This window comes from Bos indicus x Bos taurus, chromosome 3, assembly GCF_003369695.1.
Source record: "Bos indicus x Bos taurus breed Angus x Brahman F1 hybrid chromosome 3, Bos_hybrid_MaternalHap_v2.0, whole genome shotgun sequence".
NCBI classification, from domain to species: Eukaryota; Metazoa; Chordata; class Mammalia; order Artiodactyla; family Bovidae; genus Bos; species Bos indicus x Bos taurus.
This window is the reverse complement of record NC_040078.1, coordinates 51,243,412-51,258,579: the sequence shown is the minus strand read 5'-3', so window position 1 is coordinate 51,258,579 and position 15,168 is coordinate 51,243,412. Positions and strand designations below refer to the sequence as shown.

The 15,168-nt window shown below is 36.6% G+C and overlaps 1 protein-coding gene across 10 annotated transcripts in view; it reads left to right on the top strand.

The window, feature by feature from the left end:
• The window catches only part of RPAP2 (RNA polymerase II associated protein 2), a 127,688-nt gene that overhangs the window by 20,988 nt on the left and 91,532 nt on the right, over nucleotides 1-15,168 (top strand). For all 10 annotated transcript variants that reach the window (XR_003510300.1, XR_003510301.1, XM_027536515.1 and 7 more), the window contains exons 7-8: nucleotides 7,998-8,033; nucleotides 9,890-10,817. Coding sequence is in view for 8 of the 10 variants with exons in the window: in XM_027536515.1 (XP_027392316.1) it covers nucleotides 7,998-8,033; nucleotides 9,890-10,817 (964 nt within the window). In the remaining 2 variants the exon portion in view is untranslated. The remainder of the gene's footprint in view (nucleotides 1-7,997; nucleotides 8,034-9,889; nucleotides 10,818-15,168) is intronic.

The window sequence follows — 15,168 nt, the reverse complement described above, 5'->3', positions numbered from 1 at the left end:
CAGAAGGGCTCCTGATGCCCTGTCAGAGACAAAACAGTGACCTAGATGGCCTGGGTATGACACAGTGTGAGGCTTCTCGTGTTGTGAGTTAGAAAATTCTCATTCACTTGGTGGCCAGAACCAGACCACATACAGTTTTGTTCCTAAGACAGCATGCTCCTTCAGGTAGTAGTACTATATAGTTACATTTATAAATCCTGTGGTTAACTGGAGGCTCTGACAAGTCTTTGAAGGAGGGAATCTTCTAAAATTGTAATTAAAAAATAAGGAGTTAAAGCTAAGGAGGAAGGACAAACGTTTAGAATCAAAGTTTGATTTAAAAGATGAAATTGGGGTAAATGGTTAATGCTGACAGAGCTGAAAGCGCCATCATGTGGCCCAGCGTAGGGGGTTTTCACACATGTTTCTTGGCAATAAACACAGTATAATCTCAGAGGTGCGGAAGCCAAAAACCTCTGCAGAACAACTTCTATAACCTCTTCCTGAACAGTCACCTCTGTTGCTTGGTAGACAGATTAAAAACTTTCTGAAACAGCTTTTAACATATTTGAAAAATTCCCACCACAGGAGGGAATAGCAGTCTGCTGCTTCTGTTGGTTTATTTATAATACAAATATTCTAAGTGATATATACAAACACACATCAAGGTCTTTTGGTGTGCTTTTTCTAGTTTTAGACTTACTTTGGTAAAGTTACAGTTAATCATCTGATTTATAATTTAGTGAAAATAATGTTCATGGAGAACCAGCTTGAAAGTATTCTTTAACATGGTTACTTATTTTTAAAGTTGAAATTATCTCGATTAAATGTCTCAGGACAACATGAAGGGAATGGAAGGTACCTAGATTGAAGAAAAATGGTATTTCTAACAAAAAGCTTTTGAATTTCATCTAAAACAGATAGAAAAGAAAGTAATGTGACTTGGTGCCGTGTTTCTAAAACAGCTCATAGGAAAAACAAACTGAAGTTTTATATGGAATCTTTTGTTCAATACCTCATCAAACTCAATTTTAGTTTATTTTAGTGTCAGGTACCTCTCTATCTTTTATAGATTGGAAATCAGAGTATTAAGTTCATTCTTAAAGCATCTAGAAACAATGTTCAACATAGTTTTCTTTACATGAAGTCAGAAAACTGAAACAACAGAGAGGAAAATAATGAACTATATTGAATTCCTATGGGAGGGGTTATGTAAAGATGGTTTCATCACAACTTTGGGGGTTGCTTTTTCTGGCTTTAATTAGAGGCAACATGTTAGAACTTAGACTTTCAAAGACCTAAAGTGAAATCTTACTGCTTGAGACACGTGGTGATCTTGGGAACCCCCTTAAGGATCACTTTACCCCTCCGAGCTTCAGTTTCCTCATCTATAAAAGTTAAGTTGAGAGTTATGTGAGGATCAAAGAATATAATATATGGAACCACGTAGCAGAAAGTGTGGGAGAATGAAAAAGTCTGGAGATGGATGGTGATGGTTGTGCAATAATGTAAATGTACTTGATACCACTGGACTGTTGCTAAAAACAGGTTAAATGGTCAGTTTTATGTTATATATGTATATATTTTAACCACAATTTTTAAAACATTTATCGCATAAAAAGCACTCAGTATATGCTAATTTCCTCATTCATTAGAGATTGAGTTTTCTTTTAATTCTTAGTGTTTTTCTCAAAAAATATCAAGTTGCAATTCTGGAGATGTCTCATAGGACTTCTTAAAATATCTTCATGATTTAGAATAATGTGTACATTTGTATTACCCTTGATTCAGCCATACTTGGACCTTATTCTTATTTGGAACTATTCTGCCTCCAAGATCTTGAAATAAGAGCTTCCCGTCTCTGACCACAACCTCTCTCTCATCTACAGCTGTCACTCCTGAGTGTGCTTTGTGACCTCATTTTGACCTCCTGTCTCTACCTTAGCTCTATTCTTCTAGGGTGGCAGACCCTCATTTAATTTGTTTTCTTGAGCTCCATGGTAAGCGGTTGTAACATCATCCTCTCAGACAACCCCAGATTCTTTCTCCCTTAGCCTTCAACCATGTCCACTTTCCCAAAATTCAGTCATCCTTTTTTTTTTTCCCCTGTTCCTCAAGATTATTGGGTAAAGGTCTCAAATAAGACCAATTAGCACTTTAGATAAGCTGTCTCATTTCAATCCTCACAACATACTAGGGAAGTATTGGTACCCATTTTATGGATGGTGAAACTGAGGCTTTAGCGACTCACTCAAGAACACTTGGCTCATATATATAGATTTGGGATTTAAATCCAGATGTATCTGGCACCAAAGCCTACACTCCTGTGGCCCTGTTCCAGTTGATTCTGTCTAGTCTCAACAGTGTGTTCACATGTTTATTCTTTCTTAATGACTGATACATTCAGACCTTTTCTCTCCTTAAATGTTGAAGCCCCACACCCCCAACTCCTAGTAGATATAACTTACCACTTAAGTGAAATGATTGAGGACATCCACTAGAATCTCCATTATTTTCTTCATATACTATGTCATTTCTCTGCCTCCTCATTGCTAGTACAGTACCTTGTATGTTACTGATTCTATTCTCCTCTCACCAAGGCCTTGCTTTATGATTTATTCCTATTTTCTTCCTCTTTCAAACCCTTCCTTTTGTTCTAATTCTTCTTCCTCTACTCTGAAAAGGAAAAAAAAAATCTGAAAATTATTCTTTAGATTTAGCAGCCCTATGGTTATTTGTGATCTTAGCAAGAGTCATTTTAGTAAAGTAATGCATACATACAGATGTCAGGAGGTAGAGGGCTGAGGACTAAATAGGAGATAATCGAATTGGAAGTGATGAGTGTAGACTTCTTTAAAGAAGTCTGTCAGTGAAAGGGGAGAGGTTGTATGGCTCAAGGACAGAGTTGTTTTCTATGTGTGCGTATATGTGTGTTAGTTTTTTTTTAAGAAATAGGCTAGATTTAACCTTGGTAACTTACCAAAAGAGAAAAAAGGGAGAGGTTTGTGGAAGTTCAAAAGGGAAGGGATATATGTGTACCTCTGGCTGATTCATGTTGAGGTTTGACAGAAAACAACAAAACTCTGTAAACCAATTATCCTTCAATTAAAAAATTTTTTAAAATTTAAAAAGAAATTAACAACCGGTCCAGAAATAAAAAGTGGAAAGGAAAAAAAAAAACCTCCCTGTAAAATCCATAGGATTCACCTCAAACGCCTTTACGTATAAACTTTATTGTTCGTTAGAGGCACAGCTGAATCTGAAGCTTGTCATCATTGGCTCAGCAGGAAGTTTTTCTTTCTTCTCTTAATTTCCTGTAGCAACTCATCTCTCTCTCACGGTACTTATTACATATTCTGTTGAATTATACGACGCAAGAGTATAGTTCTTGTGAGCCATGCTGGCTGGGTTTGATACCTGGGTTTACCACTTACTAGCTGTGTGACTTTCTGCACGCTGCTTAGTCTTTCAATATTCAGTCTTTTTATCTGTAATGTGGGATGATAGTAGTAGCCACATCATTCTCATGAGGATGCTGCTGCTGCTGCTAAGTCACTTCAGTCGTGTCCGACTCTGTGCGACCCCATGGACGGCAGCCCACCAGGCTCCCCCGTCCCTGGGATTGTCCAGGCAAGAACACTGGAGTGGGTTGCCATTTCCTTCTCCAATGCATGAAAGGGAAAAGTGAAAGTGAAGTCGCTCAGTCGTGTCCGACTCTTAGCGACCCCATGGACTGCAGCCTACCAGGCTCCGTCCATGGGATTTTCCAGGCAAGAGTACTGGAGTCGGGTGCCACTGCCTTCTCCTCTCATGAGGATGGTTACTTGTAAATCTCTTAGAATGTGCATTTTCCTCCTACTAAATTGTAATGTCCTTAAAAATAGGAACTTATTCTTTGTATTATTTAACATACCCAGAATAGTCCACATGTATAATATTTCAGAATTTTATTTTTGGAGGAATTTGTTGAATGATGGAATATACCCTGTATTTACAGGTTAGCCATTTAGTTAGAACAAGAATCTAGTTGAGAATCACTGTGTCTATACACATTTTTTTTTCCCTACACTGATACTCAGATCCCGGTGTAGGACCAAATGCCAGACAGCTGCATGGTACTGGACCTTGATAATTTTAGCCTAGAAGACTCGGTCGAGGATGTGGGATAGGAAGAATGAGAAAACTACAAATGGAAGTGGGAGGAAGTAGTCAACAGGCAATAAAACACTCTGTTGTAGACGTTAGCATATTATTTAGTATGCTAAAAAAGCTCTTAATGGGAGTTATAAATATGCACTGGAGAAGTCAAGACTTGTCACCATCCAAGCAGTGTCATTTGTTTTCTTTGAGTAACACCAAACCAAGGTAGCTCCTGTGACTAGAGTTTTCATGAGTGGGAAGAAGCAGGGTAAACAGAATAATTTGGATGATTGCTGAAGGACTAAGGAAAGGAAAGAATAGATTAAATTTTTATTCTCAGGGAACTCTCTGATTATTGCCTTATTTTGTCTTCTGAATTTTTTATTATTGGTCTTGGGGGAATTTCTGAACTGTAGGGGAATCTCTAGAACAGGAATGTATGCTGATGGGTGGTTCTTAGATGTGTAATGGGAAAGAATGCCTTAATCAGCTAGCAGTGCCTCCCATAACTAAGGAGAGGATTGCCAATGAATCCATCCCCTGCAGTGCCTTGTATGCTAAACAAAAGATGAATGGATTATCTAGGCAATAGTTATATGATTGATGCTGTGATGTTTAATTATATAGAAAGATACTTGCAACTCTGATGTTTTTGATTGGCAGCCTTTAAATGTCATAACTGAAATGACTTCCAGTCCCATATATCCATTTAGTTTCGCTTTTTAAAACGGAAATTCTTGGCACTATTACCTTCATTGCAGCCCTGTTTTTCCTTTTAAATGGAGTTTATGTTCAGTGACTTAGTTTCTCTTTAGTGCACATCTATTTCCTTGTATGTACTCTTTTTTTTTTTTTCTATTAACTGACTTTGTTTACTAGAGCAATTTTAGGGTCACAGCAAAATGGAGAGGAAGACACAGAGATTTTCCCATAAAGCCCCTGCCCACACACATGCCTAACTTCCCCTACTATCAGTATCCCCCATCAAAGTGAGCATACATAGATGAGCCTACATTGACACATCATTATCACCCACACCCATGGTTTACACTAGGGCTCACTCTTGGTATTGAACCATTTGGGGTTTGGACAGATGTATAATAACTTGAAGGTACCGTTATACTATCATACAGAGTAGTTCTATAGCCCTAAAAATCCTTTGTGTTCTACCTGTTCATCTCCTACTCTAAAACTTCTGTAACCCCTTATCTTTTTACTGTCCCAGTGGTTATACCTTTTCCAGAATGTCATATAGTTGGAGTCCTATATAGTATGTAGCCTTTTCAAACTGGATTCTGTCACTTAACACATTTAATTTTTTCCCTGTTTTTTCATAATTTGATGGCTCTTTTCTTCTTAGCACTGAATAAAATTTCATTGTCTGAATTTACTATAGAATTTATCCATTTGCCTACTGAAGAATGTCCTGGTTGCTTCCAAGTTTTGACATATGAATAGAGCTACTGTAAGCATAGCATACAGGTTTTTGTGTAGACATAAGTTTTCAACTCCTTTGGATAAATACCACTGTGTATGATTTCTGGATTGTGTGGTAAAGAATATGTTTAGTTTCTGTAAGATGTCTCCAAGATGTCTTCCAAAGTGACTGTACCATTTTGCATTCCCACCAGCAATGAATGAGAGTTTCTTTTTCTTCACATCCTTACCAGTATTTGATAGTGTTAGTGCTCTGTCTGGATTTTGGCTATACTAATAGGTGTTCAGTAATATCTCATTATTTTATTTGCACTTCTGATGTCACATGAGGTAGGGCGTCTTTTCATATGCTTGTGTGCCATCTGTATATCTTCTTTGGGGAGCTCTTTGGTGCATGTCTTAGTCTGTTCAGGCTGATACAACAAAATGGCATGGACTGGGTAGCTTATAAACAAGAAGAATTTCTTCTCACAGCTATAGAGATTTTAAATCTGAGATCAGGGTGCCAGTGTGATTGGGTGAGGGCCTCTTCTGGGTTGAAGACTTCTGGTTTTGTCCTCATGTGGTAGGATGGAGAGGGATTTCTTTGGCCTCACTTATAAAGACACTAATCCCATTGGAGAAAGATTTTCCCCTGTGACCTAATCACTTCCAAAGGGCTCACCTCCTAATACTGTCACACTGAGTTAGGATTTAACATATGAATTTGGTGATGAGGGGACACAAACATTCAGACTTTTTGATCTTATTGATGGTCTGAATTTTGGTTATTCTTAAAGATGTATAGTGATGTCTCTTTGTTTTGTTTGTTTTTCCATTATTTTTTAAATTTGCATTTCCCTGATGAACTGTGGTGTAGAACATCTTTTCATATACTTATTTATCATCTGTTTCTCTTCTTTGGTGAGGTATCTGTTAAGGTCTTGGGCCCATGTTTTAATTGAGTTTGTTTTCTTGTTGAGTTTTAAGTGCGCTTTGATATTTTGGATAACAGTCTTTGATTAAATTTGTGTTTTGCAAATGTTTTCTCCTAGTCTGTGTCTTATATTTTTATTCTCTTGACAGTATTTTTCACAGAACTTAATAAAGTCTGACTCATCAATTCTTTTTTCATGGATCATGCCTTTGGTGTGTATCTAGAAAGTCATCTAGGTTTTCTCCTGTGTAATCTTCTAGGAGTTTTACAGTTTTGCATCTTACGTTTAGGTCTGTAATCCATTTTGAGTTAATTTTTGTGAAGAGTATAAGGTCTCTGTCTAGAATAATTTTTTTGCATGTGGAACATCATTTTTTGAAACAACTATATTTTCTCCATTGTGTTACCTTTACTCCTTTGTTAAAAATCAGTTGACTGTATCCATGTGGGATGCTTCTGGCCTCTCTGTTTTTTTCCACTGATCTTTTTTGTCTCTTCTTTCACCAGTGCCACACTGCCCTGTCTTGATTACTGTAGCTTTATAGTAAGTCTTGGAATCAGGAAGTGTCATTCTCCAACTTTGTTCTTCTTTAGTATTGTGTTAGCTATTCTGGGTCTTTGCCTCTCCATAAAAACTTCAGGATCAGTTTGTCGATATCCATGCTGGGATTTTGATTGGGGTTGCATTGAATCTGTAGATCAAGTTGAGAAGAACTGACTCCTTGACAATACTGAATCTGTTGGTAAGTATGTAGAATACTGATCCATTTATTTAGTTCTTCTTTGAATATGTAGTTTTTAGGATGTACATTTTCTGAGTACTTCTGTAGTACTTTACAGACTTTTCATGTTCTCTTGAACTCATTTGCTGTTGTATTTGTTCCTTTTGTACTTGGCTTTGTAAGAACTTTTTCCTCCTGTTTTTGATATCCTTGATGCCTAGCTAAATGTGATTTTGATATTACAAGGCAAAACTTTCCTAGAGTTAAACCACCTGACCTACATACCTCACAACAATGCTGCAGTACAACTGCTTTATCAATTAGGGCAAAAAGTCTTACCATATAAACAAAATACAGGAGAATTATAATAATCTCTGCCCTCAACAAGCTTGTAGTCTAGTTAAGAAACTAGACTTAAACATATGAAAAGTAAGACACTTAAGATAAAATTTCTGTATTAGGTCATAGAAGAGTACATGATTAATGTGTATTAACTGTAAAGACAATGATGACTAAAATTTAGAGAAGGGAGAGATTTACTTTAGCAGGTTAGTCAGGGAAACTCTTGGGCTTGTGGAACTTAGTCCAGAAATATGAGAAAATTTTGGACAAAAAAGATTAATCCAGATTTCTTGTGGATGAGTTTTACAATATGTTGTCATTTAATATTTTTTCTTAAAAATTTTTATATGAACTGTTTGCTTTTTGTTATATTTTCTGTCCAAAGTGGTTATAATGAACCACCTTTAAGTGTTTGACATATCAGGTGCTTTCAATTTTTTATTCCTGTGTTCTTGTCACAGACATCCTGATTTTCAGCTGCTACAGGATGGACAAAGGTATGGTTGAATCAGTATCACTTACCTTCTGTATATTCATGTTAATAGAAACATTAAGAGTAACCCAGGTGATATGAACTCTTGGACTTCCTGTGCTGGTGCATTATGTAAGTGCCCATTCTAGCCCACACAAAGAAATATTTGCCTTGTACAGCTTTTTTTCTTTTGTGATGGTAAGATGATGTGTTTGATCTGTATGATTTACTGTACAGCTGTTCCTACCAAGGAAGTCTAATTGAACCTGTTGAAATACGACACAAATACAGCTTCCATCTGAAACACTGTGCTTCTTTGTCAACCAAATTGTGCCAATTACATTTGTTGAAAGGTTTTTATAGCCTTATTTTGTAGAATTTCAAACATTAATGTATCAGCTATTTAATTATTTGAAAGAGTGTTTAAAGCATTAATAGAAATTCCAAGTTGTATTTTTTCCTAAACTTTCCTAGTGACATTGCTTGCCCAGCCACGATCTTCTCTCAAAACATACCCTTTTATCTTCCAGAGTAAATTTTCCTGGTTATTAATCACTACCTTAGTTATATGGAATTGAGCACAAGCTAGATACTCTTTAATTGATATAAATCTTCAATTTATGGGTTTGAAATAGTATAGAAAAATGTAATTACCTTACAATTCCGAGAGAAAGTGTACATGAAAATTCAGTTATTCTAAGTTTTTTGAAATTGTACTTCAGTTACAGTAGACCATGACTGTCTAGGCTAAATTCTAACTTTAAAAATGTTACCTGATACTGAATAAACTTACTATCTTTTTTTCTCCATTTCTATCCAGAACCTTATTTTCAACTCTGCTTTTATTCTTCTTTTATACTTTCCCCAAGCATGCTTTTTTGTTGCTGAATTACTTTATTTCACTTTAAAAACCTTTTTAAAAATTGGAATAGCCAGTTTTTGGAGAGCAGTTTACAGAAAAATTGTGTGAAAAGTAGAGATTTCCTGTATACCCTTTCATGACTCTTGCAGTACTTCTTGACCCAGAATCCTTCCCATCCTGACCTTTTAAAGTTCTCATTTGTGCATTTGCTTAAGGGTAATTGATCTCCTCCCCTCATCTTTCTCGTTTGTATAGACAACACTTCTCTTTGCCTTTACTCGTTCATATTTTTTAATCTTTTATAAACCTAATCTAAAAATTAAAGTAACATAGTCAAAGGGAAAACTGTTGTCTTTAATTATTATCCTTGTGTCTTAATTCTGGACTTTCAAGTATCTTTCATTGATTAATGTTGATTTGCCAACTTTTTCTTTTGCTATGACTTTCTTATATTTTTCATTTAATGCAATTTTCTACATAACTATCAGCCAGAATTGGAAAATGCTTAAACATCTTTTTTTAAATATTCAAAATCTGAACAGAGTTCCTACAGTATTTTTTTTTTTTTTTGAGAAACCAGTAATGAAGTTATCAGAAACCTTAAAAGAAAAAAAAACTAGGGATTCATTACAGAATTGGAGTGAGCAAAATTCAAAATAATTCAGTGGGATGAAATTATTGAGTGTTAGTTTGTGGGATTTTGTTTGCAGATATGGTTTGATTTCTTGTTTTGTTTTTCTTCTTTTTGCTCAACTCTTAAAACACTTTTAAAATAATTAAGGAGAAAAGATAAGGGAAGAAGATGGAAAGAGAACTATATCAGATATGATGTAGAGAAATTACAGAATTATAGCTTTCTTCTGAAATGTGTGTGTGTGTATATATAGGCCTAGGTAAATATTAGCCTATAAATAAAGCCTTGCCTAGGGAATAAAATTTTTATCTTGAAAGTTACAAAGTACAAATTTTCTGGGACATTTTGTTTCTGTGTTACAGTTTTTATTTCTTTCTCTCAACAGTGGTCCTTCTGGAGAAGAAATACAGTTATGCAGCAAAGCCATTAAAACATCAGATATTGACAGTCCTGGCCATTTTGAGAAGCATTATGAATCTAGTTCTTCTAGCAGTCATAGTGATAGTAGCAGTGATAATGAGCAAGACTTTGTTTCCTCCATTCTACCAGGAAACAGACCAAATGCAACAAGGCCACAGCTGCACGAAAAAAGCATAATGAAAAAGAAAGCTGGTCAAAAAGTTAACTCTCAGCATGAAAGCAAAGAGCAAACAGTAGTAGATGTCATTGAGCAGTTAGGCAATTGCAGATTAGATAATCAGGAGAAAGCTACTGCTTGTGAACTTCATTTACAGAATGTAAATACACAGATTTCTTCAAATAGTTCTCTGCAAAAAAAATTAGAAGCTTCAGAAATTTCTGATATTAAATACAGTAGTTCAAAAGTAACTCTTGTAGGCATAAGTAAGAAAAGTGCTGAACATTTTAAGAGGAAATTTGCCAAATCAAACCAAGTTTCTGGGTCAGCTTCCAGTTCATTGCAGGTGTGCCCTGAAATTGCAAAGGCAAACTTACTTAAAGCCCTGAAAGAGACTTTGATTGAGTGGAAGACAGAAGAAACTTTGAGGTTTTTGTATGGCCAGAATTATGCATCTGTATGTCTAAAATCCTCCTCAACCCCTCTGGTTAAAGAAGAAGAACTTGATGAAGATGATATGAACTCTGATCCAGATAGTCATTCCCCTGCCCTGCAGGAGTTGAACAGCTTGGATGAGTCTTTACCATTTAGAGCCTCAGATACAGCCATTAAACCACTGCCAAGTTATGAGAACTTGAAAAAAGAAACTGAAACATTAAATTTAAGGATCAGGGAGTTTTATAGAGGACGATATGTTTTGAATGAAGAAACCACCAAATCACAAGACTCAGAAGAGGTATGTCTTAATGACAATTTTTTTTTTTAATATTGATTTATTTGGCTGCACCAGGTCTTAGCTGCGGCATGTAGGATCTTCAGTCTTTGTTGTGGTGTGCGGGGATCTTTTTTTGTTAGTTGGCGGCATGCAAACTCATAGTTGCAGCATATGGGATCTAGGTCCCTCACAAGGGATCAAACCCAGCCCCTCTGAATTGGAAGTGTGGAGTCCCAGCCACTGGACCACAAGGGAAGTCCTTTAATGATTTTGATTTTTCCATACTGCTAATACATGAGCAATCACCATAGTAAATCTTGGAGCAGGAAGAAAAGTACTGAAAGAATTTAAGAAAGAAGAGTCCCTTAATCATTTGGTTTAAATTGCCATCTCCAGTATTGACATTGAAAGTGAAAGTCGCTCAGTCGTGTCTGACTCTTTGTGACCCCATGACTATACAGTCCATGGAATTCTTCAGGCCAGAATACTGGAGTGGGTAGCCTTTCCCTTTTCCAGGGGATCTTCCCAACCGAGGGATCCCACATTGCAGGCAGATTCTTTACCAGCTGAGCAACAAGGGAAGCCCAAGAATACTGGCATGGGCAGCCTATCCCATTTCCAGCAGATCTTCCCAACCCAAAAATCGAACCAGGGTCTCCTGCATTGCAGGCAGATTCTTTACCAACTGAGCCACAAGGGAAGCCCAGTAATAGCATTATTATTTTCAAAATAAGTTTGTCCTAGAAAATTTTCATGAATATTTAACCTTTTTTCGCTAATGTAGAAATAGCCTAGAATTGTGGGACAAAGTTTTCTTTAAAACCTAGTTTTCATAGACTGTCTAGACTCTGAAAAGACTTCTTTTTTCTTTGTTGGTGTATATGCTTTCAGATTTCTACATAGGTTGTGTATCTTTGTGTTTTATTTCCAGTGGGACTCTGGACATTTATGGGAGTAAATTTGTGAATTGAATAGTGAAATATTTGGTTAATATTTGGAAAGCATGCTCACTTAAAATATGAATGAAAATGACTTAGTAGAGGAGACGTATTGGGAAAATAGAGGACATAGGAGAAAATGGAAAGAGCACATTTGGGTAAACCTATGCTATGCTAAGTCACTTCAGTCGTGTCCAACTCTGTGTGACCCCATAGACGGCAGCCCACCAGGCTCCCCCGTCCCTGGGATTCTCCAGGCAAGAACACTGGAGTGGGCTGCCATTTCCTTCTCCAATGCATAAAAGTGTAAATGAAGTCTCTCAGTTGTGTCCGACTGTTAGCGACCCCATGGATTGCAGCCTAACAGGCTCCTCCGTCCATGGGATTTTCCAAGCAAGAGTACTAGAGTGGGGTGCCATTGCCTTTTTCGTGGGTAAACCTAGATTTGGTTATCTGCTCTGTCATTTACAGCTGTATAAAAACTTAGTCTCTTGAGTCTAATTGCTTATCTGTAAATGGGATTATAAATGGCTTCCCTTGCTCAAGTGTTATGAGTTTTAAAAGTAATGAATATAAAGCATTTATCGCAGTACCTGACATATAATTGGTACTCAGTTATATGTAAGTAGTTATATGTAGAAAGTGATGTATGCCACTGAGATTTAACGGGATAATATTTTAATTATCCTATTTTGGTTGATGTGTAGTTTGGGAAATGAAGTAATTTGACATGAAGACAAATAGGTGATAACCTTGTTGTTAGCACAGAAGTTTGTTACTAAACATTTCTGAGTAAATATGGCTATAAATTAAACGACACCTTGGAGATTTAAAACGAGGGTAAAAGTAATAAAGTAAAAAATTTAGAAATTTCTTATATTTGTATAGAATGTTACCTACCCCAACAGTATACTTGTATTATTAGACAGCATCCATAAATTTTACATGAAGCTTGGAAAAACATTGATCTCTGTCATTCAGTTATATATTCTTTTATGCCTGTATCATTTTTATGCTTATAAGCCTTAAGAAGAAAAAATTAATCCCTAAATTTGACTGCTTCTGTTTTTAAACCTCTTTCACTGAAAGTGAAAGTGAAGTCGCTCAGTCATGTCCAACTCTTAGAGACCCCATGGACTGCAGCCTACCAGGCTCCTCCATCCATGGGATTTTCCAGGCAAGAGTACGGGAGTGGGTTACCACTGCCTTCTCTGAGAAAGAAAGTGAAGTCACTCAGTTGTGTCCGACTCTTTGCAACCCCATGGACTGTAGCCCACGAGGCTGTAACACAGACTGTAAGTGTACAGCTCATTGCATTATCATAAGTGAATATACCAGTGTAATCACTACTCAGGCTACAAAATTTGAGTAAACCAGAAGCTCCAGTATGTCTCCTACAAATCATTACCTCTTTCCAGAGTTAATGACTATTATAATAACATAGTTTTCCCAATTTTGAACTATATGTAAATAAATTAACTCTGTATATAATTTATTTTATGCAACATTGTGCTATATGTACTAAATCACTTTAGTCATGTCTGACTCTCTGCAGCCCCATGGACTGTAACTTCCCAGGCTCCTCTGTGCATGGGATTCTCCAGGCAAGAACAATGGATTGGTTTGCCATGCCCTTCTCTAGGGATCTTCCCCACCTAGGGATTGAGCCTGCATCTCTTATGTCTCCTGCATTAGCAGGCGGGTTCTCTACCACAAGGCTTCCCTTGTGGCTCAGACAGTAAAGCGTCTGCCTACAGTGCAGGAGACCCAGGTTCAATCCCTGGGTCGGGAAGTTCCCCTGGAGAAGGAAATGGCAACCCACTCCAGTATTCTTGCCTGGAAAATCCCATGGACAGAGGAGCCCAGTAGGCTACAGTCCACGGGGTCGCAAAAAGTCAAACACGACTGAGCAACTTCACTTCACTTCTCTACCACTAGCGCCACCTGGGAAGCCCTTGGAAATTCCCTGGCAGTCCAGTGATTGGGACTTGGCACTTTCACTGCAAGGGCCAGCATTCGATCGCTGGTTGAGAAACTAAGATCCCACAAGCCACACAGTGTAGCCAAAAAAACAAACAAACCAGTATGTATGTTTGTGTTGCATATAGTTGTAATTCATAGTTTTATTGCTGTATGGTATTCCATTATATAAATATACCACAATTTATTAATGTTAATGAGTAGGCTGTTTCCAGTTTGGGGAACTATTAAGAACTATGCTGTTATGAACTTTTTTTGTGTATATATATATCTCTTAATGTGTATGCATTTCTGTTGGGTATATATCTAGGACTAGAATTTCTGGGTCATAATGTATGCATATATGCAACTGTACTAGTTAATGCCAAACAGTTTTCCAAAATGGTTCTGCTTTGTATTTTCTGCTATCTATGACAGTTTCCATGATTCTGCATTCTCACCAATACTTGATATTGTTACTTTTCACCATTCTGATGGTATTGCTTTTAGGTTATAGTACATTTCTCTGATGATTGAGTTGAGCACTGTTTCTTCTGCTTATTGGCCATTTGGATAGTTTGTTTTGTGACATACCCGTTCTTGTCCTTTTTTCTATTCATCTGTTTGAATATGGGGTGCTGGGGAGGGAGTTCTTGTTGATTTGTAGGAATTCTGTGTGCAGAATTCAAACACATTTTTGTGTATTACAAATATCTTCCACTGAGATTTTCCTTTTCATTTTTATTAATGGTGTCTTGAACCCAGTTTATTAATTGTTCCCATAGTGACTTCTTTAAGAAATCTTTTCTTAGCTTGGATTATTTCATCTTCTAGAAGCTTTGTTGTGTTTCCTTTAACATTTAGGTCTGTAATTTATCTGGAATTGATTTTTGTTTATGGTGGGGAATATCAGTCAGAGTTCTTATTTCTCTCTGGGGAAATGTGTGCACATTACAGTTTGAGAAGCACTGTTGATTTTTCTTTTCTTTCTTGTTTGTTTGTTTGCTTATTCCATAAGTTGCTGAGAAAGATGGGAAAGGTTGGTCAAGATTTCTTGCCATAATTATAGATTATTTTTCCCTTTAGTTTTCTGAATTTTAATACTTTGAGACCATGTTCTTAGGTGTAAATGTGAGATTGTCATGTCTTCTTGGTAAATCAAACCTCTTAACATACGGAGTAATTTTTCTCTACATTTATTTATTTAATTTTGGTCTTACAAGATCTACTTTGACATTAGCATTCTTTCATTAGTATTTTTAAGGACTATCTTAAAAAAAAGCCTAGACTGATAATCTCTGTCCTTTGTGTGAAGAATTTAGTCTATTTACATTTAATGTCATAATTGATATATTTAGGTTTAAATCTCCCATCTCACTTGTTGCTTTCTGCATGTCCCATCTGTTCTGTGTTCTTTCTCTCCTTTCTTTCTTTGGATCCAGTATCATTATTCCATTTTTTTGTCCTCTGTTTGC